Below are 21,424 nucleotides of genomic sequence, written 5' to 3' on the forward strand. Positions count from 1 at the left end.
GGATTTGACGCGTCGGTCATGGGCTCGCCGACCTATGCGCCGCAACCATTCCGGTCCACTATGGGCCCACTTTGGGCCCACTAATCAGCGGCAACAATGACATTCACTTACATGATCATCAGTGATTGTCTCCCCCATACACTCCGGCATACTTTTTGTAATTTGCTTTTCGGCGTTACAACCCGCGGCTATCCATCCCCGCGTAGCGACAAAACAGGATAGGTGCACGTCCCGACGAGTACGTACGGATACCATCACCTGGGCAGACCCAGAATGCAAGCACCTCGTGACTCCCCGACGAGGAGCGTATATAGGAGCAACGCGTAGGGCGCTCTACCCCTCAGCGAACAGCTGAACCCAACATCAGATCTCAAGTTCTCAACATGCGTTTCTCTGCCGCCGGTGCTCTTGCTGCGACCTTCGCGCTCTTGTCCTGCGCTCAGGCCATCGACCTCCGTGAACTGTACACATTCCCGGGAGGCAACGGTTTGACGTTCTGCAAGGCTTGGAAGTGTGCATGGTATAGACATATCTGCCCGTCTGTAAAACCGTGGTATTGAATGTGTCTCGTTGTAGCATTAACTACACGCCATCCGACTCGACCCTGTCCTTTCAGGCTGCGTACTGCCATCCCGGCGACTACCAAGGGAAGAACAACAACACAGAAGTGCGTATAACATGACTTGTGTGTGATCCCTACTGACTGTCTTCCTCATATCTATCAGGCTCTTGCTTACTGCTCGTTCACTGCTGGCACAGCGCCGGTAGCCTTCAGCGACACGATCGCGTCGGAGCTTGGTGCTACCCCGACCACCTCCTAAAAGCACATGGACAATTGATGATGATTCACGGACATACGGACTACATACGCATACTACGCATGCACCTATCGATAATTGAATTGGGATACGAAGCTCTGGATATATGCCACAAGAAGATCAGTCTGAATTCCATCATCATAAACATTCGATTGCGTGTGGCGAATATGTTGGCACTGTTAATTGTCCAGTGTGCGGACTTGTCGTTTGGCCCGCGTCGTCGAGGGAAGTTCCATGCTCTTCGGCCTTGAACGCTTCCGTTGTCCGGCCGAAGAGCTTGGAGCAACCGACGGCTCAGGCCTACGATGCGTCTCTGAGATATTAGCACGTTCCGTGCTCGATATGGCCGACTGCCAGTCTCCATCCTGAGACAACGCAAGCCGTAAATTCGACAGATACGTCTGGGAAGGTGATTAAACACAAAAGCCAGTCCAGTGGTGAATAAGACGCGCCTGAAGCATGACCAGTAATCCTGCGGTGGTAACAGGTTTCGGGAGTACATCGTTCATACCGGAGGAAAGGTAGATCTCCCGGTCACTGGGCTCTGACGCGCTCGTCATTGCGATGATAGGAATCCTATGATTGAACTGGCGGATGAGTGATGTCACAGAGATACCGTCTCCCCTATGCATAACAATGTCCTGTAAGATTATGGGTGAGTAACAGATGAAGATTCCCTGCACTGCCTTGGGATTCCCTCACCATGAAGATGAGGTCGTAATCATTCTTGTCTATCCGAGAAATTGCACCAACACCGTCTTTGACAGCATCAACGATACATCCGAGGAGAGTGAGGCGTCTTTCCGTGATAGTCCTGTTCAAGATGCAATCGTCGACGAGTAGTATTCTAGGAGGAGTGGTCCAGGTAGGTTTCCCGTCTTGATGCAGACTAGATATCGCCACTTGATCGATGTCAGACTGATCGAGTTCGGGCGCCTTTGTCAAGGGACTGGCAGCCACGTCGATCCCTGTGACTCCGCCTGTACCAGGGATATCAAGGACAGTCGTCGAGAAGGCATCTGTATCAAACGCCAAGTCCGAGCTGACCGCTGTCTCTGAATCCGAATCCTGAGCGGGAGAAGGGATGTATTGGTCGATGGCCTCGTTATGGGTCATGTCCCGTCCTAGCAGGGAGATAACCATTTCGGCGGTCGGCCGTCGACCAGGCTCGACGGACCAGCATAGCTCGATTAACTTCCACCGACATGAAGGGACACGAATGTCCTTGGTGTCCGGATCTTGGGATGGATGCGTCGGTCGTTCTCCTTGCAAAACTCGATGTACGACGACGGCATCATAGATGATATACCAAAAGGGTGGTCTCCGAGTATAAATCTACGCATGCGTAAGCAGAGCAACAACGACAAACAACGCAAGTTACCTCAAGGAATACGCAGGCCAGGGAGTAAATATCTGTAGCAACGGTTCGCCGGAAGGAGCTCTCATCCTGGGAACTAGACTCCAGCAGTTCCTGCGCCATCCATCGATATGACCCTCGGCCATCCGTCGCACCGAGAGTGGCAGTAGAATTGGCCCAGGAGACCAAGCCAAAGTCGGCCAACAACGCGTGGTGTCCCTCACTGATCAGTATATTCGCCTTATACGTGTGTCAGACCAAGCGCTTGTTCTGGAGAACGAAGAGGCCGTACCCCTCGAAGATCACCATGAATAATGAACTGTGAATGCAGGTACGCCAACCCTTTGGTGATCTCCAGCATCTAACATATATCAGATTGGCAGATCGAACAGACGAATCGCAATGACCGCACCAATTTATCAACGGACGTGACCGTTGAATGAACCTCGAGGTATCGTAAAATATTTCCGAAGTCAATCCAAGGAGACACGAGACATAACCACGGAGGTTGCGTGTCGCGCTCTATGCCCAAAAAAGGTAGAACATTAGGGTGGTTGAGCTGCCGCCAAGGTAATGCCTCCCGACATAAGTTCTGGGCATCGTTCGTCAGCCCACCGTTCGACACCTTTGCAAGCGAGAAACTTGCCTTGTGGATCTGATGCCTTTGGTTATCCGTGGATGTATCAAGGACTCGCATGCGCTTGAGAGCCACTGTCTTGCCTTGGTATTTTGCTTGAAAGATGTCCGCGAAGCCGCCCATGGAGGTAGGATACATTCCGGGCTGCCCCACGCCGTTGACAAAGAGAGAAGGAGGCAGCAAATCCCATCTCGCCGATAGCCTTTCCAACATCTGAGTTGCCCGTCTGTGCGATGTGGCATCATACTGATGTGCGTCCAACGCCTAGATTGCTATTGTTCAGTATGATGCATGAGAGGTACGGAACTGAGCGTACGTTCTGCAGTTGGTCTAGGACGTCTTCGGCTTGCTTCTCCGATATCCCGCAACCGTCGTCAGCATATGTAAACACCGGAATGAGCGTCCTCAAGGTGATCACATCCTTAGCAGTGATCACTGCAAAGAGATCATGACTTCCGGGATAATATCGTCCAGTGCATAACAGTCTCACCTCTCTCGAAGGCAGCCTGTGACTTGACGGGTGCTGGGGAGGTCATGCTATAGCGGGGCGATTTGTGTGATAGACCAAACCTCCTTAAACCATATTGGATGGCTGCGGGATTCGGGGCACGAGTAGACACGGTCGCGCGGGCGTTATCGCTATTACAACACGTGTCGTAGGTTGAACAGCTTCTTTCATCCTGAGCGCCCATCGACCAGTTGGGCTGCTGCAACAATGGCATGGATTCCGACCTTGATTTGCGGTCTGGTTTTTTCTGATACGTAATGCGGGCGAAAGCGCCGAGCGGCATCTGCTAGAGGCATATGAGAGATAGACCGAGCCCAGAACATCTTTCCTTCTCATATGCGTAGTATGCCAGATGCCAACGAATAGCGGACCAGCTTCCGATGACCCGAATAAACGGTGCAGAAAGGCCAGGCCTCGCGCACGATCATCGCGTCCAACGAAGCTGCCAACTGCAGACACCTGCGGGACTACGCCTGAGTTATTCGTGCGCTGCTCGCTTTATCTATTATCCTTGGGTACGGGGAAGCCATCTTCCAGCTCCATCCACTATACAGCCGACTCGGCGTCATTGGGCCACCAACGACAAGCCAGTGTACTGAAACATGCGCGCAATGTGAGCGTATTCGGGAAACCGGTTAACGACAAAGCGTGTGAGGTCCTCCCGAGACGAAGCACCAACAAGTAGCGAGCGTTCCTTGCGAGGTCCAGACCCAAGACATGTCTAGACAACTCCATAGATTCTCGATCCGTCCAATGAGGGGGAATAGCGATAGAAAGGAGATCGCGGCTGTTGGCGAGGGAACCCGCAGTGCACGAAGAGTCGTCGGTGAAACTTGCCAACTTGCCTGGCATGCTTACGTAACATGAGCCGTATCAGGAAACGCTTCATCTCCATTATGTTCTTAGTACGTCGAGATAACCAACTACAGCCTAATGATAGCTCCGACTAGCACCAAGAAAGCAAGTAAACATCCGACACCTCGAAACCGTCAAGCTGTTTATGCGCTGCCAGTGAGGCCGCCAGTCGCGCCAGTCGCGGCAATGCGGGTGGTGGCATCAGCCTCGGTGGAACAGGTGATGGAAGTGCCTGCCGAGTTAACGAGGGGGAGGGCGAAGCACTGGGTTCCGCCGGCGCACTGGGTGGTAGCGAACTTGCCGCCGACGCACTGCGCGAACGCGCCGCCGACGCAGGCCTGGTCGCCGTCCGTGCAGGTGCTCGACGCGGTGAGAGAGGCGAATTTGGCGTTGAGTGCCTGCGCGTCTTTGCCGTTCTGGAGCGTGAACGGCTTAGCGCCCGCGGCAGCGCCGGTGGAAGCGGTCGCGGCGGTGGTGGCAACTGCAGCAGCAGAGGTGGTAGCAGCAGCCGCGGTGGTACCGGCAGCCGTGGTCGCAGCAGAGTCGTCAACGGCGGCAGACGACGATACCGCAACGGTGGTGGAGTTGGAGGAGGAAGAGGCGACGGTGGTGGAGTTGGCTGAGGCGGCACCACCAGCGGTGGGTACACCAGGGTCGGTCACGAGCGTGTTGAGCTGGACGCCGTCGGGGACAGGGCCGTCCGTCTTTGCAGGGCAAGAGCCGGGCGGGTTGACCGCGGAGACGCCGAGCGGCAAGTTCCCGGTCTGGTCACCAGAGAACTTGGTGAAATCAGAGCCGGCGAACTGGCAGTGGAAGAGGCCATTGAGCTCCGCATTCTTGGGTGCCGTCTGACAGTAAGGAACCTGGAGGCTATCCGGCTAGAAGCAGCAATGTCAGACCGGGCACGACCAGCGTGAAATCAAAAATACTAACCGCGTTGCGGGGCTGCTGCACGAAGAGCTGCGCCAGACGGATCATCTCCGGGTCGTTGTTTAGCTGCTTGGCCAGGTCGACCATCTGGTCAGCGGCATCCTGCTGATCGCAATTCTTGCCCGCAGCCTGTACAGACTGTAAACACGAAACTCCTCATCGTTCGAAGAAGCACATACCAAGAGGGTTTGGAACGCCGTCTGAGAGATCGTGTTACATTGGTCAGCACCACCAGCCTTCTGGCAGGCAGCAACCCAAGCCTGGGTCGAGTCGGAGATCGTCTGTGCGATACGCTTCTGGTGGGCGGTGGGCGCAGCAGTGACAGCAGCCACGGCGGCAGCGGCAGCGATGAGGGAGCGGATTTGGACCATTTTGACGAGGATTAGTGGGGTCGTAAGGTGAGGGGTTCGTAGATGTTACTATAGGGGCGTAGAAGGAAAAACTGGGAGCACCAGGCTCTGGAAGAAAGAGGGAGATTCGACGGTTGGGAGATGAGGTTCGACCTGCAGACATGTGTGCATCCGAATCGTTTATATACTTTGAAGGGGTGGCCTCGAATGGCCCGCGGCTAGTTGCAGTACTTGCTGGCCAAGCTGCCTGTCGCTTCCATCATTTTGGGGTCCGTCATCTCCGCGCAGGAGTCCTCTGACGCACAAAGAGCCGGAACGTTGCCATGGATCGGCTGACGGTCGTGGTGGGAACTCGATCCCGGATAGCTATGTGTGGCGCAGTATTGGGTATCGTAGCGAGCTCCGGCGTAGTCGGACTGTCTCAGTTGCATATCTATAGGATGCGCGTTACGTGCACAGAGGCACTTCCTACAGTAGATTTCGTGTCGACGAAGTGAAGCTGGTCGGAAGCAGCTGGCCAATCCTCGAACGGGCGATGAAGTCCACATGCAAACTGTCCTTGTTGGGGGTCAGATTTGCCGACTCCGATGCGCCGGTCGCCAGGGTTCCGTTGATCCTCTCGCTCATCCTCAGCAACTCAGCTCGCAACCAAATCTGGCGACTGCATGTACTATCCGCTCCTCTTTGATGATACTGTATCCTGGACATGGTCCGCTGGCGTGACTGTACAGCGTTGAATTTCCATATTACTGAGGTACAACGGGGTGGTTACGCCGCGCACAACCACGGAGCCCCTTGACTACAGAGGTGCATTCACGGGGCCATGCAAAGCACTCCAAGTGGACCGGCCAGGAAAGCGAATGTTCAACTTCGGTTTGTCTGTGAAGTCGTGGCCCAGAATATCTGTCTAGGGATGGACCAATCGGGTTGCTTATTGTGGATGTAAATGGGGTAAAATATAAAAGCACATCAACCACATCGCGCGCACAATGAATGCGTCAACGGAGAGCTCTGATATCGCAGTGTAACGGCTGTGCAACAGTGGTCGGCATTACCAGCTATGCTCGGGCCCGCAGTGCGCAAGCCCGAGACGGGCGCGGAACGAAACTCATGGTGCATGAAAGCAGGTCGCCGACCCCTGCACGAGCACCCTAGATCATGATCTTCTCAAAGTATAAACGCCCGGGATAGGACCGTCTTACTGGAAAGTCTTCCAAGAGGCCGCCCAGCTACGAGACGACGGGGGTCAGCAACGAGGGCTGTAATATGAACGAGAGAAACGCACTATGTGATAGTCCATGCCGCGGGATACATACTATTGCATCGCTCTCGGTTGAACGTCGAATGGTGTGGTGAGCAGACGCACTGTAAGAGACCATGTTCAGGATCAGCGGGATCTGTACAATATTGCCCAACAGCGTCGTGCCTTAGTCGAGAGGGGCGATGCATTCCAGTCAAACGGATATATCTAGTCCATGATTAGCATCGCCGAAATGTTCAGGCACGAATAAGCTCGCCTTTCCTTCCCGGAGCACCCTGAGTTGATCCCACTCACCGTTCGCTTCCCTACTCTCCCGTTCATCCTCCCACTCCAGTATAGCCTTTCGAAGCACCACGGGCCCCGTCACGGCCTCAGGGCCCACCTCGATCCCGATCGTCTTCTCGTTTTCGACACTGAGATGCGTCGAGTCTGCATCCCGGAGGTATTGCAGCACGGCATCCAGGGGTCTTAGCCAGAACGGGTGTCCCGGAGCACTGGACACCATCCACGCGTTTGGTATGGAATGCTCGAAGCTCTCGCGGCCCATGCGGCCTAGGTATGCCATTCGAAAAGGAGAGTCCGCCGGACTCGTACTTGAATTGGCCGTGGACGGCGAATGGGGGAATATAGCTGGCATGTTATCCGAGGTGGACCTTAGAGGTAGCATATCCAAATCTGCATACACCCCGCCGAACGCGTGCATGTACGCATTGCGGACCATATCGGCGCGATAAATCTCGCGAGGCAGCGCATCGTAGGCTGAGAGATAATGGGGATAGAAACGTCGCATCAGTTCTCGGTTGTCGAAGTCGGTCCAAAGAACGTATCTGCAAGAAGAAACACAAAATCAACTTTATGGTGCGAATAACACCGATGCGAACGTACAACCAGCCCTCTGAACTCGGGTGCAATCGTCTCCATTCGTAACTCCAGAGTTCGAAGTCCTCCGGAAGATTGTTATTCTTCCAACTTTGATGGATGATCTTGCTTCCTTGAAGCTCTGGATGCTCCTCAGCTTCAAGCATTGCCATGAGATCAGATGGAGTTATCGTCCTTGCCCAGGTTGCACTGGTATGTGTAATCGAGTCGTTATTTCCCCCTGACAGAGCATTGGAGGCGGGCGGGATACCAGCCAGTGCGATCCGAAGAGGACAATCTAGGGCGCCCCCATTCAACGGCCAAGCATGCGCCCAGAAGAAGACGAACGGTAGCATGAGAATGAGCAATAGCCAGAGATACTTGGCGTGTCGAAACCATGAATAGGGCGGCCACGTTATTGCTTCTCTGTCCCACTGGGCTCGGCGAAAGGTATCATATGGAGACCGCAGGGGTATATAACGCGTCGACTCCTTGGATACAACAAGTGTTGAGAGGAAATTAGATAGCATCGTCCGGAACCGTGAGGCCATCGGGCCCGGTAGAGCTAGCGACAGCTGCAAGGATGTAGAGGGGTGTCCTTATGAGGGATACGACTACATGGTGATGCATGTTGAAACCGCAGCGTGATGCTCGATGACCGTCTTCTCCGAGGTGTTACCATATGCATCAATGCATCAAGCTTGTGGCTATACGAACGAGCGTCGAAACGCTCCCCATTCGGACGAACTCGGGCGCTTTGAGCAGTATATACAGTATGTATCGTACCGTGAACCAGGAAACCCTGCGATGAGATCGAGAGCCACTGTAACATGATTGATCTTAACCAACTGCAGTAAGTTTTGATATGAACCGGGATCCGAATAACTGCAGATCGCCGCGATGGAAAGCTCTAGTAGAATGTTGTCAGACACATCACTGGAGATCGAGTAAAGGGTACAGAGCTGTAGTGTCTACAGAAATGTGTTGATCAACGATGATTAGGACGCCGTGAATAGAGCGTGGTTGTCATGCGTAGTTCATACGCCTCCGTCATAATACACTGTCTCAAGCACCCAATATCCTCTTTCCCCATTCCCACACCGCATAGCTGACCGCGGTCATAGGGACGACCTTCATATATCCGATGCTCAGCCCAACGTAGAATCCTCTCCAGCCTCCCTGGGCCCATACGGCTTTCACTGTCTCCCCCCATCTCATCCACCGATCTGGTCTCGTGAGCCCGCCAACTTGCATTCGCCGTCGTACGACCTCGAACGGGTACGACGCCGTCTGAGATATCGCGCCCGCCACAGCGCCAATACCCAAATCGTATAGCGGATAGAAGCGTGTGCGCTCTTTACCCTCTCGAGGATAAAGTAGATGGGAGCGCATGTACCCCCACGAGAGGAACGAGGTGCCAGCATATGGGATCATGCCAACGATTGTGACAGTGAAGCCTCGATAAAACTTGAGTACTGGGAAGCGCGCGAAAAGGTGCTTGGTGGTGGGTTTTGCCGTCGGAGCTGGATCTCCTTCATGATATATTTGTGCGACGGCAGACATGATGGAAGGGCGTAGTGGTTGCGTTCGTATTCGAGTTCCAGAGGATGAAGCTAACGATGCCAATGGTTCACCCGCAGCGGCGGATGTCGGAGGTATCCTCTGGTGACGAGTTTGGAACGCCATGCGAACGCGAATGAGCTCGAGTGGATATGTGAAGAATACGGAGATGCAACCTGCAATACACAAGGGTTTAGCCTTGGATGATCTGGAATCATGTACTAGGAGACAACAAGGAAAGGCCGAAGACCGACGAAACGGCCACGGCCACGGGCCCCCGGACGAACCGGATACGCACCGGAGATTGCACCTGCGGCAAACCGCCGCGCATTCGTTTCCTTCTCCCTCGCTGGCATGAGCACCTGATACATTGGCATTCATTCCGGGCCTTTTCATGAGGCAAACGATCACCGACTGACATGATGTACTTGGTCGTACGCCATGAACTTGATGGCAGCATAGGGGAATACTCGTGCTAAGGTAGCTGAGTGCCCCTGTAGTAGTCCCCTTACACCCTGCTCGTTGTATATAACCTTGCCGGCGCGGAACACGCCTGACCATGTTCCCGCATATCGCTGGAAGTCGGGGTTGGACGTCTGGAATAGAATCTTGACGCGGTCCAACGGAGCGATCACCGTCTTCGCCTACAACGCGGTTACGCATATCAGCAAACGTTTCGTGCAGCATAAATGCCAGCCCGCGTCCGAGATAAGGCCCGGCAACGAGTAGAGCATTGAGAGGAGACGTACGACACACCCAGCTATGCCGCCTGCAAGGCCTGAGCGGATGATATAATTCCAGTTCTTGTCCTGGCCATGCCCCGCTCGTGCTTTGCCTTTGTCGTGAACTGCAGGCACCATGCTAGTGCAGTCGACGACAGAGCGGGAGGCCGTGGGGCGGTGGAAGGGAAATGGGGAAGATTCAGGTGCTTATGCCGCTGCGCTCTCCCGGCTGAGCCTGGGGTTCCGTGAAATGATTGTGGTTAGGGTTGGGTAGCACACTGAGTTGCTCCGGAAGCTGCAGTGGCCATTGCAAGCTAAAAGCACTATGAACAGATCGCTGCGGTGGACCCGTTTTCAGGCCACATAGGCGCTCGTACAGGAAAACCGAGCCTAGTCACAAGGCTAGGATTGCCGATTTCAACACAACTGCTGATGTACAACAACAACCACAACATGGTCAATATCACCATAAACTCCCTCAGCTCTGCGTGCTCGGCGGTGGTTGTGGGCGCCCATCCACATAGCTCGGAGGCAGCTCGATGACGGTGCCCCCATCCATATGCCTGATGTATACTCTGCCCGCTAACAGCGGTCCCTGAGCCTCGCTAGGACTTTCCGTGATGGTGGACACCGACGACAGGCCCGATATAGCGGAGGTCGAGGACGGCGACACAAATTCTGGGCTGGACGCCGCGGATCCGCTACTTTCCCCTACGCTGTTCTCGGTTCTGAGCGTGCCAGCAGGTGCCATATCTTGAGTATTCTTCCTAGACCGCCGCGGGCTCGTCGAATTGTGTCTCGCTTGTTCCGCCGGCAACGGTGCTGCTGGCAACGGCGCAGACAAGCTTGAAGCTCGTGGCATGGCAGGAACGATCGACGACGGAGCAGATGGTATATGAGCGATGTCTATGTCTGATGGATTGAGTCAGTGGATGATATACTAAAGCGTAACGTCGCGTACTCAAAGGTACCACTGGTCTTTGCCCTTCCTCCAGAACACTGAACTCTTTCTTCTCGAACGAGCTGAATAGAGAAGGCTTGGGCATAGCCCGATGAGACCTGTACACAGATAGAGCCGTCATGGATGTTACGCCCAGCAGCACACCCGCGACCAGGGACCCTATTACGGCGCCCGCGATCTTGCCTCCATTTGAAGGGCTGTTGGATAGCGGTGAGTCAGCAATGTACACTGACGGGAGGTCGGCTTACCCTGAAGGACCACGAGCAAAGCATTTCGTCGTCCCGGGTCCTCCTGCATGCAGAGGTCCAGCAGTGTATGTCCGGCCGTCCGCATCGGCTAGAAGAAGGAAGAACGGCGTAGCCCAATCCTATAGATAAGATACCACGATTGTGTGGGAATAATTATCACGTTTCAGCACCAGTCGACATATGTATGTTGGAGCGCTGACCAAGTCTACGGTCCAATTGATGGGGCCACTTGTCTCGCTGGTGATGTTGATAGGAGGACGCAAAGCAGGGGCGATCTGTCAAAAAGTACGACCAACAATAATCAAAGATAGCAATCGAGCGAAATCATAGCTTACTGTTAGCGTGAAAGGCGGCGTCCCTTCATTGGGCGTCACAGTCAGCGTGTCGCACTGAGACAGCGGGATCAGGATAACGGCTATATCCTGAGAGGCACTGGTTGGCTGACCTGAGGCGGGTTGAAGGCATAGCGGCTCAATTCGGTACCGTCGCCCTGGGTCATGGTTACGTTCAGGGGTTTTGGAAACGTAACGTTGGTGCAGGTCGGCGCAAGACCAGTGGATTGATCTACGCGGACTCGACTGAGTGAATGATCCATCGGAAGTCTATATCCAGAGCGCACCTATGGTTGGATAGACAGTATACACCGCCTGGCATCCACCTGTATTGCCGCGGGAGTCGAACATGCACACCTGATACTGAGTCGAGGGGCCAAACGGTATTGTAAGGTCCTAATGAAGGATTCCAGGCTGAGTCAGTCGATCCAAAGGGGCGAGCGACCATCACTCACGAACTCAAGAGCACTTCCCGCATCAATAACCAGGGGGGATTGCTCATTCGACGAGAAGACCAGCATCGAGTAGGGGGCAATCGGGTCAGGACCAGTCATCGAGTCGCGTCCCCAAGCGACGTGCAACGTCTCGCATTGGGCGGTGATCGGATTGGGCAGAGCTAGTTGGCTGTCCCAGCTGAAGAGCCATGACTACATTGGCCGGTCAGATGTGTGCTAGCCAACAGCCAGCAGCAAGCGACGTACCAGTTCGAGTTGTTTTTGTGTAACTTTGCCACCGCGGGCACAAGCAGTGAAGCCTCCGAGAACCCACACAAATCCGAAAAGCGAGAGGAAGGAATACATGATCGCTGTCCAGGAGGCGTGAAACCGCGGCGTAACCCAGCAAAGAAGTTTAGCAGAGCGAAAGCCAGGAAAGAGCGTCTAGCCCCCGGGACAACGCTTCAAGAACGCGCCTATGGAACAGAATAGTGAAAAGGCACCCGGCCTCTGAAGGAGATTCAGCGCTGTAGAGGACTGTCCCTGTATAAAACCCGCCTGTCGTACCTGTGGTGATGTTGACTTCATGACGACCATCAGGACGTAGATCATAGGTCGCAGTTCAGGACTTAATGAACCGTGGATGTGAGCTAGGCTCCGGGATATAGACCCCGGTGGCCCCGGCCGAAGTCCTCACGCTCCGCAATCAGTTCAACATTGACGTGAGGATGGGAATATCGGAATAACTCGCAAGGGATTTCTGAGCTATCATGTCCCGCCGTTCGCGATTTGTGAACATGTGGATCGCGATTCGCAAGAAAACGTGGAGGTCTGGAATACGCCTTAGTCACGAAGCCGGGAGCCCAGGATTGCGAGACATGTCTATCGCGTCGCGCGTAGTCGCCGTATCATAGGTTGGTCGCAGCGACACGGTAGAGAAGATAGTCTGAGATCACCTGTAGCGGGCATCAACCAATTTTACTGGCTCAAGAAAGTATGGCCTGATGGCGTCCGGATAAGGGGGCCAGGTAGGTAGGTATATCTCCGGCGCGGTCCCAATATAATAGCGGAACAACCGGTGTCGCATCGCACGCCAATACGTGCCGCTTCGCGCACACAGTGCATCCACGGTTCCCGTGAGCTGTATAACAACCGCGCGAGTAACTATATGCTACTATGTGCAGAACTGATGGTCTAACTCTAGCACTCTACTTCTGAAACGCCATGCTGATATCTATACAGTCGAGCCTTTACCTGTGAAGCCCTGAAACAACGAACATCTGTTAAAAGTACCGTCGCCTGATCTTGTCTCCGGTATCTCCCAGCCCGTATAATTAGTAAGCATTGCTCACCGTGGCTGTGTTTGTAAGTTTAATCCCCGACTTAGGCCCCGTTCGGTTGGGGTTGATTCTGCCCTGATTCTGCCTTGATTCTGGCAGTTCGTGACTTTTGTCCTCCTCATATGGCAAGCCCCTGTTCTATTATGTTAGGTTTGTCTCACGATCTTAGGGCCTGTTCGGCAGCAGGTCCAAGCTGAACGCCGTTCAACGTTCAGCCCCGGTCAAAAGTCGCACGGCGCGGAACGGCGGAGAACTGCGATGAGCAGCGTGGAGCGGTGCACGCAAATTCCGCCGCTGAGCGCTGCCTCGAGCACGCTGGCGCCGGAAAAGCGAAATAAGAAAGTGTCTACAGCGGCGCTGTGCAGTGTGGTGTGGCGCAGAGCAGCGCGAAATGGCGGCAGCCCACGTAGACGACCTCCGCCAATATGCGCCTGTTCGCGCCTCTCGATTATTTCACCATATATTATTATAATGCGCATATATTGCAATGTACAATATATGCTATACGATTACCGGGCTACAAACAGTGCACAGTGTGACAACAAAGGGTACTTACCCACTTCGATATCGTCCCCGGAAGTGTCTGAAGCCGCGCCTTCATCGACACGACTCGTGCGGGCTGGGGTGCATCCGTACATGCAAACCGTTGTGCGATATCTGTGATTTACGCCTTATGGGATGCCCAGCCCGCGGAGAAAAGCCTGTGGCAAAGGCAAACGTGAGGAGGTAAGTGGAATGGAACATAATAGGCACGTACGACATGCTGGTGTTGTTCCTTGCAGCATTAGTGCGATCCAGGGCGGCGAGAAGCTGTGTATATGCATATATGTGGAAAACCTGGGATGTATGAGTTTTACAACCCGAGGGGAGTACCTGCTTGACTTGCTGACCTAGGCCCCAAGAGATGAGCACATATAAGGGACCAAAAGACATGTACTCACTATGCACTAATATTTGTGATCTAAGGATCACGAATCCAACGCCGTGTATCCATGGGAGTTCCCTGGCTATTCAATTAATCTGCGTGAAGTAGGCTTCAGTAAATTGGTGCATATGAGCGGCATGAAGTCTTCTTGGGCAAGCACAGGCACCTTGGTAAACACGACAATCTTCTCTCACATGCACCCTATAAGCCATGGGTCAATAGAGGGAAGAGCATGTTACCATGGTTACAAACCGTCACATAGAGCCGATAGTTGCCAGAAGGGGATGCATGTGGTCGAGGACAAAGAGGCGATTGGAGTTCGTCGACTCTTCCGACTCTCAGAAGAGAAAGAAAAAAAACCGGACACGTGATCAGGCGAGATTCCTTGTCGTAGTTTGAATACTGTACAGTTGCAGAGAGTAGATTGAAAGAGTACGAGAACCGAGAAGCTCAGAGCGAGGAGATAACGGACATTGTACCAAAGAGTAGAGGGCCGCACCTAATCGGGAACTCCGAACGCGCCCTCGCATTACCGCGCCTTTCTGCGCCGGCGAAATAATCACATTGCCGCCCTGCGCTATCCACCGCCGACTCACGCCGTGCGACTTTTGACCGGGGTTCAGCGCTGAAAAGCTGATAATCGCGCAGTGCCACGTGCACACGTTATATGCGTGGGAGTCACACACCACCAGCCGGTGTGGCACAACGATGGTATTCATACCGATTTGCGGATGATGTTTTGCTAACACTCCAAGAAAAATTGGCTGAGTAGTCTACTCCAGCCACTATATATGATACTGTATTTTTTTCCGGAGTTTAAACTCCCGTGTTGGGATAATCTCGGTGTTGTTACCAGAAAAAGATATTCCGCTAGAAGATACCAGTGCTTCAGTGCTCAAAAAATATTGATAAAATACAGAGACAGAGCCTATATTTATCCAAATATATAGTATGGGAGTTTGGAGCATGTAGATTTAATGCAGTCAGAATGCAGTCAGAAATTGACAGCCAAACGGCGCAACATGTGTGACTGACGGTGACGGTCACCGTGGGTCACATTGCGATTATCATCTTTTCAGCGCTGAATGGCATTCAGCGCTGATTGCACCTGCTACCGAACAGGCCATTATTGTTTATGGTATGCGTGCGGAGTCAAATCATCTGATTCTTCCAGGATCAGGCGTCGCCGAACGGGCCTTATAGTTCTCCGACTTGAAACGGTAAAACGGTAAACATACATCGTAGATTCTACGCAAACTTTACTGAGTATGTTCATGGTTTGTTGTACTACGGCGGTGCAAGCGAAGGTGGATCGGCGGGACCCCGCCCTCTCCTCAGCCCTGTGCCCTTTGCAGGAAAGTACCACCCCTGAAACGCTAATGCTAAGCCCGGACAATATATACCCTGGTATGACATGCTAGCCATCGATGTGGGCAACCGTAGCCTTCATATGTATCCGTAGCTGCCTTGGAAATCTGTTTTCTATATCTTCTGGCTCATCTCATTGAGCCTGTTCGTCAATCGCGCGCTATACATGGTGACTGTTAATCAAGCCATATTCGGGCCACTCTGGTCTCCATTGAACGGATTGTTTAATCGTGGCCGTCGAAGACCGCGATCTCTGTGTTCATAACATTTCGTTGTCCATCATGGCATTATCCTCATCCCTTCCTTCAAGACTATTATTCATCTTCGCGTTGGGCCTTGTCTATAGTTAGGGTACCCTAGTTGCTCCCGGCCGCGGATCCCACTGCATATGCCCCTGGATGCGACAACTGGCAGTTGACATGAGTTCGTGATATTGTCCGGGCCCGCCGTCCACCGTATGGCATATGTTACCGTATTTCACGATATTGGGGAGCTATCGTCCGATCCGTGCGTTCTTTGACCTACCAGCTGTACCAATCCCTGGAATGTTTCAGCACCGTTCGCAGGAGCATTAGCTATGGACGTCAAGGAACTCTTACGTTGACAAGGCTTGCAGTGCAGTCTTTATTCGCGCAACCAACAGGTATTGATGAATGGAACCAAGAATCTACTCCCTACATCACTACCTTCCTTCTCTAATGAGATGAATTGAACGAGTGTGAAAATCATAGTAACCGGTCTGCCGAGGAGAGGGGCCAAAAACAGATTTAGAGTAGATTATTCATACTTCGCTTGGACTCTCGCCATCACCGCCCTTCTTCCACATATGCTCCCAAGCCCTCCCCATCGCGTTCCTCGCAAACACCCAAGGATCGCTCGAACCCGCCTTCTCCAGCAGCTTCGACGCGAACTCCTTCTGCGAGCCATCTGACAAGCTCTTCTGGAACAACTCCAGCACCTTCCCCGTCGGTTTCAGAACGTTGCCCAGCTGCGCATGTATGGCGGGGAATGGAGAAGGCGGAGGTAGCGCCACCAGAATGGACTGCCCGACCGAGATCGGGTAGGGTATCCCGTTTTGATGTGCCGTCCACATCTCGTCCTGCAGCCGCTGTTCCTCCGGGTTCGAGTTGACCGAGAAGGGTGCGGTCGTCGGGTCCCGCGGCAGCGGGACGCCATTGTGGCGTGCCCACTCTTCGTTCCTACGCAGTTTGTAGCACTCCCAGTCGTGCTCCGACTGGAGCGGCATCGACATCTTGTCCATGCGCTCCAGCGCCGCCCACTTGCTCTTACTTGCCCAAATGTACCAACCTGCCTTCCAATACTTCGTCTCAGGCGGCTTGTCCCCTGTAGACGATGCGAGCCTCGCTGGAATGTGCGCGTGCTCGTCATCGCCGAAATCCCCGTCGTCGAGCCCGTGCGCTAATCGGCCGATGACGGTGCCTTCGAGGACGGCGCTGGGATCCTGGCCTTCGGGTGGGAGTGGTATCTTCAATTCTTCGGTTGCAGCGTTGTTTGGCATCGCTTTGCCCATGGGGAAGGTGTAGGTGGTCAGGACGCGACGGACTTCGTGCTCGAATACACGGCGGATGCATATAGAACGACACCAAGGTTCCTTCTGTTCGGTTCTCCCGCGGATGGATTGCGAGCAGTAGGTTATGCACCGTTCATCGGCGTGTGGGGAATATTGAGCTGCGATAGAGAAAGTGTAGTGAATACGCTGCACATAGGAAGTAGAGGAGAGAACATACGTTTTGGTGGTTTGAGAATGTAGATGGAGGGGATGTAGGATTGCTGTGGGACACGGGACGACTGACCAGGTTTCCTCGGATCTGAATCCCCCGAGTGACCATGACGTGACGGTGCCGGGGACGACATGGGTGTAGGGATCGGTAGCACTTGAGCGATGTAGAAATCTATCAGGTCAAGCGCAATGATGATCTACTGGCGGAGTCAGCTTCTGCTATATCCACCTCAGTATGTGTTGCATTTGCACATACCGGGCACCATAGGGTACACCAAGTGTCGACGATACTACAGTGCGATGAAAGGCCCGATGAGGACAAGGTACCCTAGTTGAGAGTGGCGTTGATCCGCTGTTGCTTTCGAGCCTCAAACTTCAGGGTGGATGTTGGAAGTAGCGTATGACTGGTAAGCACAGAAACGTTGTCGGATTGAATGAGGACGAGTTGTACTACTGACGAGTGGCGCCTCGCGTACACGCGTAAGCAATGTTCACGTGCCCCGGAACCGGGCGTTGTCACTGTCAGTGTCACTGTGTGCCGGGCTGTGCCGGGGTGCGCGTGCAGCTGTCACTCAGCCAGAAGGCCCCGTAAACGAGCTCGCTATCGTTGTACACACTGGAGACATCAAATGCAAACGATTCAGCTGTACGACCATAGCCGATTATCCGTCAACGTCGTGGCAATCGACCTGTGCACCAACTTGTGCCGCGCGGAGCTGCAGTATGTGGCTGGCCGTGCTCGTCGTGCGCATCTGCATCTGATATACTGTATAGACGTGGAGGTGCCCCATGCTGCACCGGGCCGCGAGCATCCGGTTCGCACTGGTCGAAGCGGTGTGTTGGCTCATAGAGCGGACGGGAACCGTGTAGACCAGGGTGTCCCGGCTCGCCACTAGTGCGAGGCCCTGGGGCCCGGCTGTTCCGGTATTGGGACCGCGCCGGTTAATACTACCTACCTACCTACCTACCTAACTTTGCGCCTGAGATCCGGGCAGCCAGGTTGAGCCCGGACGCGGCTTCAAGCTTCAAGCTTCATCAAGCATTCGATGTGGAGGATAACATGACTCGTAGCCGCGGGACCAACGTAGCGACATATGAATGGCGCAAGGAGGCACAACGCGGCAACCCGGTTAGGCATACCATATGCCGATCTCCCAACGGCTCGTCCCGCTGCTCCGACTTCCATATGCATATATGCACACGCATCGTTAAGCGGTCCGGAAGGACTTGCGTCGTCTATCTCCACACAGCGCGCCCGTTGGTCACTGTAAGTCGCTTGCCAGGAACTCGGCGGTGCACCCTCGAAGAGTACGTATTCAGTGTCAAGTGCATCGTGTCTTGCCCTATCTCGAATATGGTGGAATGGGGGCTTCTGATGGATCCGAAGATACTCCTGTTCGATCGTCGGGCGTTCAAGAGCTCAGTAGCTTGGTCGAAGAGCGTAGATGACGGTCCCGGTCATTCTTGCCTACCGTTATACTCGTCTCCGAGCTTCTGCTCGGCTTTGCAGCGCGTTTAGGGTATTTCCTAGCGACTGTTTCCCATGAATCCTTGCAGGTTTGGACGAGGCAGAACTTTTTCAACACGATTGGCCCGTCAACTAGAAACGCGGTAAGTCGATCAGCTTTCCTAGTATCGGACGGACATGGCCGCGAAGGCTAATTTGCTCCGGACTTGATGATATGTAAATAGTGCGGTTGGGCGACCTTCGCGGGGCGCTCTGATGTATCTTCGGCCCTTATTGTGCGTAGCATGAAATTTACAAACCTTCTTTCGCTCCCAGACGTGAAGGCACGTTTCTTATCTTGATGTTGGTGGAACAGCATCTAATATTGTTGTATGTAACTAGCGTCCTGCCGGAGCCTTGCCCGCCGTCATCGATGGCTACGCTACGGCCCAAGCGCCCCGGACCGCTTCGCGGCAAGAACGTGCAGTGATATCCGGGGCCCCGCCCCCATAACGGATGCCCCGGACCGCGGCGGTCCGAGTGCGGGGCAGCGTCGTGCCTGGTTTTAGTTGATCGGTTCGCTTCCGTAAGAACATTCGTCCGTGGCCGGTGGTCACCCTCTGGCTATAAAGCTCCGGGTCATGCGTGAATCGAATCCAGGTACCTCTACCTTCCCCCGTCTCGCTTCGTTCAACCGCCGGCGACAAGGATGGCAGCAATCAACCTCCAGAACATCCGGGTCTACTGTACGTCGTTACTCTCCTGTCTCGCAAGATCCGGGCTGGGTTGCTGACTGGCTCGCGCCATAGGGCTCGCTTTCGTCGCCTACTGGGGCATCATCCTTTTCGGCTATGACACCGGTATCGCGGGTGGTGTCGTTTCTCAGAAGTTCTTCGAGCAGGAGTTCGATATGTTGAATCCCGACCTCACGCCGAACACGAAGAAGACTAACGAGGTTTCTTCCAACGTCGTCTCGGTCCTCCAGGGTGGCGCTTTCTTCGGTGCAATCCTGTCGGCTCCCATCTCCGCTAAGATTGGCCGCAAGTGGACGCTCGTCGCGTTCTCCGTTATCTTCATGGTCGGCGCGGTGAGTCCCTCAAATCCTGCCTGCAACCTTTGCGCTCATAGCGTATCAGATCCTCACCACCGTCGCGGGGGGTGGAAGCCACGGGCTGAAACTCATCTACGCCGGCCGTGTTATCTCCGGTTTCGGAATCGGCGCGATCTCCGCGGTTTCCCCTGCCTACGTCTCGGAATGCTCTCCGAAGGACGTTCGTGGCCGAATCACCGGTCTTTTCCAGATCATGGTGGCAGTAGGTGTCATGGTCTCGTACTTCTTGAACTGTACGTCGCACGACAGCTTGATTGATTGAGTTGCGTGACTAAGATAAACACTGTAGACGGTATCTCCCTCAACGACAAGTTGAAGGCTTCTCCGCTTGTGTGGCGTGTTCCCTTTGGCTTCCAGCTCGTCCCCGCCGGCATCATGTGCTTGGGCCTCCTCACCGTTGCAGAGTCACCGCGTTGGCTGGCGTCTGTTGACCGAAACGAAGAGGCTTTGGCCAACCTTGCTTACCTGCGCAAGCTCCATCCCGAGGACCCGGCCGTGCGCCACGAGATGTCCGAGATCGAGGCTGCTATCATGGAGGAACGTGAGGCTCGCAAGGGCCTCGGTCTCAAGGAGGCATTCCTGGGCAAAGGCAACTTCATCCGTTTCGTGATTGCATTCGTCATCTTCACGCTTCAACAATGGTCGGGGCAGAATTCCGTGGGCTACTATGCCCCCCAGATCTTCAAGGCCATCGGTTACACCGGTACCACGCCCTCGCTCCTCGCCTCTGGTATTTACGGCGTTGTGAAGTTGGTTGCCACCGCTCTCTTCGTCTTCTTCTTTGTTGAATGGCTCGGGCGCAAGCTCTCGCTCTTCATCTCCGCATTGGGCATGGGTATATTCTTCTTCATCATTGGCGCGATTCTCAAGACGCACCCGCCTCCGGCTTCGTACACCGGCGCAGTGCCCCAGGCCAGTCAAGCGATGGCCGGCATGATCTACATCTACGTGCTCTTTTATTCCCTGGGATGGGGCCCTTTGCCTTGGGTGTATGTTGCCGATATCTTCCCCACTCGCACTCGGCACTACGGTCTGGCTACCGCCAGCTGCACCCAATGGTTATGGAGTACGTACTTTCCCTCAATATAAGGCATATATGATATTTACCCGCATTTCGTAAACAGACTTCGTCGTCTCTAAGGAGACCCCGACCATCATCACTAACCTGGGCTACAAGGTCTTCTTCATGTTCGGCACGATCAACATCCTTGGTATGGGCGTCTTCTCGCTCCTCATTCCTGAGACCAAGGGCCGCTCCCTCGAAGAGATGGACGTCATCTTCGGCTCCGTTTCGCAGCAGCAGCGTGACCGGGACGTCGAAAAGTACGAGCGCGAGATCGCGCACGAGCAGAACGACACGACCAGTCAGCGGAGCATCGAGAACAAGGCCTGAGCACTAGTCGGCACTCCGTCTATCCCGCTCCCTCAACGCTGTCCGCTGCGGCGATGACGCGAGAGCGCGACCTAGACACGCTGGCGTCCCTCGAGTCTCTCCCGACGCTGTCGTACTTCCTCCGTGGTCCTACCCCTGGGCAATATCTCGCAACCCCCGCAATTGCGTTTCTTTCGCCGTGATCCATGGAGAATTTGCCCGTTATGCTACTGTAACCATTGCTGTTTGATATCCCATCACACTATCGTACTCGTTGATTTACTGAACG

The 21,424-nt window shown here is 54.1% G+C and overlaps 10 protein-coding genes across 10 annotated transcripts; 2 read left to right on the forward strand and 8 right to left on the reverse strand.

Annotated features, from left to right (window-relative positions):
• The first annotated feature begins 274 nt into the window (after nt 1-274).
• Nucleotides 275-958, forward strand: PUNSTDRAFT_127252 (uncharacterized protein). The gene is made up of 3 exons (XM_007385901.1): nt 275-520; nt 577-667; nt 726-958. The coding sequence occupies exons 1-3, from the start codon at nt 384-386 to the stop codon at nt 819-821; spliced, it is 324 nt and encodes a 107-aa protein (XP_007385963.1). The 5' UTR covers nt 275-383; the 3' UTR covers nt 822-958.
• Nucleotides 959-1,330: 372 nt separating this feature from the next.
• PUNSTDRAFT_26182 (uncharacterized protein) lies at nt 1,331-1,688 on the reverse strand (the record flags this gene model as incomplete). The annotated part of the gene is made up of 2 exons (XM_007385902.1): nt 1,331-1,459; nt 1,521-1,688. Coding segments are annotated over 2 exons (297 nt in total), but the record flags the coding sequence as incomplete, so codon positions are not given.
• Nucleotides 1,689-1,967: 279 nt separating this feature from the next.
• Nucleotides 1,968-2,872, reverse strand: PUNSTDRAFT_71890 (kinase-like protein; the record flags this gene model as incomplete). The annotated part of the gene is made up of 4 exons (XM_007385903.1): nt 1,968-2,153; nt 2,200-2,415; nt 2,468-2,536; nt 2,588-2,872. Coding segments are annotated over 4 exons (756 nt in total), but the record flags the coding sequence as incomplete, so codon positions are not given.
• A 1,356-nt stretch (nt 2,873-4,228) lies between these two features.
• Nucleotides 4,229-5,570, reverse strand: PUNSTDRAFT_121679 (uncharacterized protein). Its single transcript, XM_007385904.1, has 3 exons — nt 5,285-5,570; nt 5,109-5,234; nt 4,229-5,053 (listed from the first exon to the last, which is right to left on the reverse strand). The coding sequence occupies exons 1-3, from the start codon at nt 5,474-5,476 to the stop codon at nt 4,319-4,321; spliced, it is 1,053 nt and encodes a 350-aa protein (XP_007385966.1). The 5' UTR covers nt 5,477-5,570; the 3' UTR covers nt 4,229-4,318.
• A 1,083-nt stretch (nt 5,571-6,653) lies between these two features.
• Nucleotides 6,654-8,043, reverse strand: PUNSTDRAFT_145072 (uncharacterized protein; the record flags this gene model as incomplete). Its single annotated transcript, XM_007385905.1, has 4 exons — nt 7,602-8,043; nt 7,011-7,543; nt 6,772-6,820; nt 6,654-6,684 (listed from the first exon to the last, which is right to left on the reverse strand). The coding sequence occupies exons 1-4, from the start codon at nt 7,928-7,930 to the stop codon at nt 6,654-6,656; spliced, it is 942 nt and encodes a 313-aa protein (XP_007385967.1). The 5' UTR covers nt 7,931-8,043.
• A 326-nt stretch (nt 8,044-8,369) lies between these two features.
• On the reverse strand, nt 8,370-10,034 carry PUNSTDRAFT_145073 (mitochondrial carrier). The gene is made up of 4 exons (XM_007385906.1): nt 9,884-10,034; nt 9,554-9,778; nt 9,433-9,496; nt 8,370-9,310 (listed from the first exon to the last, which is right to left on the reverse strand). Exons 1-4 carry the CDS (start codon nt 9,992-9,994, stop codon nt 8,640-8,642), a joined length of 1,071 nt encoding a protein of 356 aa, XP_007385968.1. The 5' UTR covers nt 9,995-10,034; the 3' UTR covers nt 8,370-8,639.
• A 300-nt stretch (nt 10,035-10,334) lies between these two features.
• PUNSTDRAFT_136346 (uncharacterized protein) lies at nt 10,335-12,197 on the reverse strand (the record flags this gene model as incomplete). The annotated part of the gene is made up of 9 exons (XM_007385907.1): nt 10,335-10,768; nt 10,818-11,014; nt 11,066-11,184; nt 11,266-11,340; nt 11,401-11,454; nt 11,511-11,629; nt 11,685-11,793; nt 11,853-12,044; nt 12,099-12,197. The coding sequence occupies 9 exons, from the start codon at nt 12,195-12,197 to the stop codon at nt 10,335-10,337; spliced, it is 1,398 nt and encodes a 465-aa protein (XP_007385969.1).
• A 3,876-nt stretch (nt 12,198-16,073) lies between these two features.
• On the reverse strand, nt 16,074-17,339 carry PUNSTDRAFT_105508 (uncharacterized protein; the record flags this gene model as incomplete). The annotated part of the gene is made up of 2 exons (XM_007385908.1): nt 16,074-17,153; nt 17,213-17,339. 2 exons carry the CDS (start codon nt 17,337-17,339, stop codon nt 16,246-16,248), a joined length of 1,035 nt encoding a protein of 344 aa, XP_007385970.1. The 3' UTR covers nt 16,074-16,245.
• A 676-nt stretch (nt 17,340-18,015) lies between these two features.
• Nucleotides 18,016-19,095, reverse strand: PUNSTDRAFT_53937 (uncharacterized protein). Its single transcript, XM_007385909.1, has 3 exons — nt 19,055-19,095; nt 18,898-18,996; nt 18,016-18,816 (listed from the first exon to the last, which is right to left on the reverse strand). The coding sequence occupies exons 1-3, from the start codon at nt 19,081-19,083 to the stop codon at nt 18,618-18,620; spliced, it is 327 nt and encodes a 108-aa protein (XP_007385971.1). The 5' UTR covers nt 19,084-19,095; the 3' UTR covers nt 18,016-18,617.
• Nucleotides 19,096-19,340: 245 nt separating this feature from the next.
• On the forward strand, nt 19,341-21,311 carry PUNSTDRAFT_105510 (sugar transporter). Its single transcript, XM_007385910.1, has 5 exons — nt 19,341-19,398; nt 19,462-19,739; nt 19,789-19,996; nt 20,053-20,829; nt 20,888-21,311. The coding sequence occupies exons 1-5, from the start codon at nt 19,362-19,364 to the stop codon at nt 21,154-21,156; spliced, it is 1,569 nt and encodes a 522-aa protein (XP_007385972.1). The 5' UTR covers nt 19,341-19,361; the 3' UTR covers nt 21,157-21,311.
• The last annotated feature ends 113 nt before the right edge of the window (nt 21,312-21,424 follow it).

This window comes from Punctularia strigosozonata (genome assembly GCF_000264995.1).
Source record: "Punctularia strigosozonata HHB-11173 SS5 unplaced genomic scaffold PUNSTscaffold_10, whole genome shotgun sequence".
In the NCBI taxonomy this organism is placed as follows: domain Eukaryota; kingdom Fungi; phylum Basidiomycota; class Agaricomycetes; order Corticiales; family Punctulariaceae; genus Punctularia; species Punctularia strigosozonata.